The sequence below is a fragment of the Ipomoea nil genome, unplaced genomic scaffold (assembly GCF_001879475.1).
Source record: "Ipomoea nil cultivar Tokyo-kokei standard unplaced genomic scaffold, Asagao_1.1 scaffold1043, whole genome shotgun sequence".
NCBI classification, from domain to species: Eukaryota; Viridiplantae; Streptophyta; class Magnoliopsida; order Solanales; family Convolvulaceae; genus Ipomoea; species Ipomoea nil.
Genome location: NW_017617471.1, coordinates 7,501 through 11,035, shown reverse-complemented (window position 1 = coordinate 11,035; position 3,535 = coordinate 7,501). Strand labels below are relative to the sequence as shown.

General features: G+C 52.5%; 1 protein-coding gene across 1 annotated transcript in view; it reads right to left on the bottom strand.

Moving 5' to 3' along the window:
* The window catches only part of LOC109181091, a 5,146-nt gene continuing 1,611 nt past the window's right edge, over nt 1-3,535 (bottom strand). Inside the window, exon 3 of the mRNA XM_019330844.1 lies at nt 1-3,535. This exon is cut by the window's right edge and continues 191 nt beyond it. Coding sequence (XP_019186389.1) covers nt 1-3,535 — 3,535 coding nt within the window.

The window sequence follows — 3,535 nt, the reverse complement described above, 5'->3', positions numbered from 1 at the left end:
CTAGACGAGCACAAAACTGCAGAGACTACCCCACAGGAACCGGAGCCTGGATACCACGTCATCCAGAAACCACGGCGGGCGAAAAGAAAGATCCACATAACTACACAGTTCCGCCCACGTGGATTCCATCACAATCTCTGTATAGCCCTCGGCCAGGCACCATTCCAGACACGAGAAACAAGACCCGGAACATGCCCCGGGCATGCTCCCCATGCCCAGACCACGCAACCCCATAGCAAAAGCCACCCTCCTGGTTGCGCACCACGGCCGCCGCCCCCCTACTGCCGACGATAGAGATAGATTAATCTTTAACGCACCGGCAGCGGGAGGGGACCACCTGACCGTCCTAACAACACGCCTCGGCACATGTGCCTCCAAGTACGCCACAATAGTCCTCCAATTAGATGGCAGGATATGCTGCGTCGGCCACCGCCTAAACAGGCATTCCGCCACCCCCTTTGCCACCCCATGCATCACTCGTGCAACACTGGGCGTGTCCCGGCCATGCATGCACCCATTACGGTGCTTCCACAGCTCCCACAACACCAGATACGGCAACCTGCAAACAACAAAAGACAAAAGAGGGTTACGCGCCCCCCGCCGACCCCATCCCACAATCAAAGTCCTAAGACTCCGGTGTCGCGAGCAGAGGTCGAGGGACGCCAAAACATATCTCCAGACAGCTTTTGCTGTTTCCCCAGAGTAGAAAATGTGATCAATAGACTCGGGGACCGGGGCTGGACAACACCAACACCTCGAGACGATAGCATGACCGAAATGAGCCAAGATGTCGTCCGTGGGAAGCCGCCCTCGGAAAACTCTCCAAGCCAGGAAGGACACCTTAAAAGGAAGGTGCTTGCGCCAACACTTAGCTAAGAGAGGGTCCGGTGCAGTGGGCAAAGCAGGCCTGAGAAAGGCCTTAGCAGAGGAATAAGAAAACATACCTTCGGACGCCACGGTCCAGAGTGGGATATCACGCGGGCCCTGCCCGAAGCGGGTCAGGTCCGCACTAATCCCTGCATATGCCAAGTCATCGTGGTCAGTCAGATCAAGCTCGCCATCTCGCACATAGTCTAGAAGCAACTCCCGGGAGTAAGAAACCCCCCGGTGTGGATAAAGTCTGCCAAGCGGGCCCAGACCCGACCAGTTGTCCCACCAGAAATTAACCCGGCCTTGGAACAATCGCCAAGTCAGAACCCTCTTAACCTCATCGCGTACCGCCAACATCCGCCTCCAGGTGTGCGAATCTGTATTCTGGACCAGCTTAGCAACCGGGTGAACCCGGCTGCAATATTTTGCCCTCATAAAGTCTGACCATAGTGTGTGTTCCGTCCGGAAATTCCACCACAATTTAGCACTGGCCGCCCTTACCATCAGGTCCAAGTCCAAGAACCCCGCCCCCCCTTCCTTCTTAGGACGAGAGAGGGTTTTCCACGAGCTCCAATGGTACCGGGCGCCCCCTGACTGTTTCCAGAAAAAACTCGCATAGCATTTCTCCAAATCCCATATGACCTGCTTAGGCGGTGCGCAGGCCGAAAATAAGTGCAGCGGTATGGCCTGCAAGACCGAAGAGATCAAAATTGCCTTCCCGCCCTTTGAAAGCACCCTGCGCTGCCAACTCAAACATCTAGCCTTAACTTTATCAATCACCGAGGCAAAATAAATACATTTTTTACAGCCTATGTACACCGGGCAACCCAAATAAGTAAAAGGAAACTGTTTATGCACACAACCCGTTGCCCGACAAATCTGCTCGATCTCATGGGCCGGAGTACGAGGGTGCATATAAAACGCACTCTTCTGAAAGCTCACCAGCTGTCCCGAGATCTCCTCATACTCCTTTAACGCCCCAATTACCACCTCAATAGCTCCCAACCTGGCCGTACTAAAAATAATAACATCGTCCGCATAGGCCAGATGGTGAATATGCGGTGTCCCTGGCGGCTGTGTAAAACGGGGCACCGTAGTGCCATCATAAACCCGCGCAAGGTACACCGACAAGACCTCAGCTGCAATCACAAACAGAGTCGGGGACAGCGGGTCCCCTTGCCTGAGGCCCCGTGTAGATGTGAAGAAGCCCTCTTTGACTCCATTCACAATCACTGAATACCATACATTAGACACAGCCCGGAACACCATATCTATCCAGACCTCACTGAAACCCAGGCGGCGCATCACCGAAATCAGGAAAAACCATGATACCCGGTCATAAGCCTTAGCCATGTCTAGCTTAAGGACTATATCTCGATTCTGCCAGCTCAACCCGTGGCACATCTCGGATGCCAGAAGAACATTATCTGTAATAGACCGACCAGTCACAAACCCACTCTGCTGCGGTGACAACACCCGGGGCAAGACTGTAGCCATCCGAACCACCATGAGCTTCGTGATAAGCTTACTACTGAAGTTGCACAGGCTGATGGGCCTGTAATCTGCAAACGTTTCTGGACTCGGCTTCTTCGGCAACAGGACGATGGATGTGTGCGTGATAGCCCTGGTGAATTCTCGTCCCGCAAAGTAACTCCGAACCATACTGACAACATCATCTTGAATAATATCCCAGCAAGCCTTATAAAAGGCCCCCGAGAAACCATCCGGCCCTGCCGCACTCGTAGAGTTCATCTGCATTACAACCGCCTTCACCTCCTCCACCTCAGGCACAGCCGTCAAAACCTCATTATCCTCCTCTGTAACCAACCGTGGGACACAGTCCAGCCTAGTCAAGTCAAAACCCCCGATCTTCGCGGTGAACATATGCTCAAAGAAAGAGACCGCCTGATTGGCAATCCCTTGCCTATCCTCTAGCCACACACCGTCACCCCCCTTCACTCTGTGTATATATAATTTACGCCTGCGTTCCTTAACAACTGAGTGAAAAAACCAGGAGTTTCTATCCCCATCCTGAACCTCGGTGATACGCGCCTTCTGCTGCCAAAATTCCTCCTCAATAGCAATCTGTTTCTGTAACAAAGCAACACCTTTTTTATATTCAATTAAAGCATTCTCATCATCTGGGTGTTGCTGTAAGGCAGCCTCTAGGGTCTGAACACTATCCTCATACTCCCGGAGCTTCACAAAGATATCCCCAAACACTGTCTTGCTCCACGTGCTCAGAACCTTCCCCAACCTGTTCAACTTGGTGGCTATTACAAACATAGGGGCCCCCTCTACAGGAACCTGCCAACTATCACGCACCACCCTCAGAAAATCTTCGTGCTTAATCCACACGTTCAGGAAAACAAAGTGCTTCGGGATTACCTGCATACTAACCAACTCAAAAGATATCAGAAGTGGACTGTGGTCAGACGTGGACTTTGGCAAATGCCGTACGGATGACGTAAAGACCGACTCCCACACCGAGGTGTAGAGGAACCGATCCAAACGCATCCATATGGCCGCCTCTTTATGGCGCCCATTCCACCAGGTGAAATAGGAACCGTAATAGGCCGCATCGATCAAGTCACACGCGCTGACACACTCCTGAAAATCAGTAGTCTTCCGGTGAGAATACGGAAGCCCACCTTTTTTCTCATCC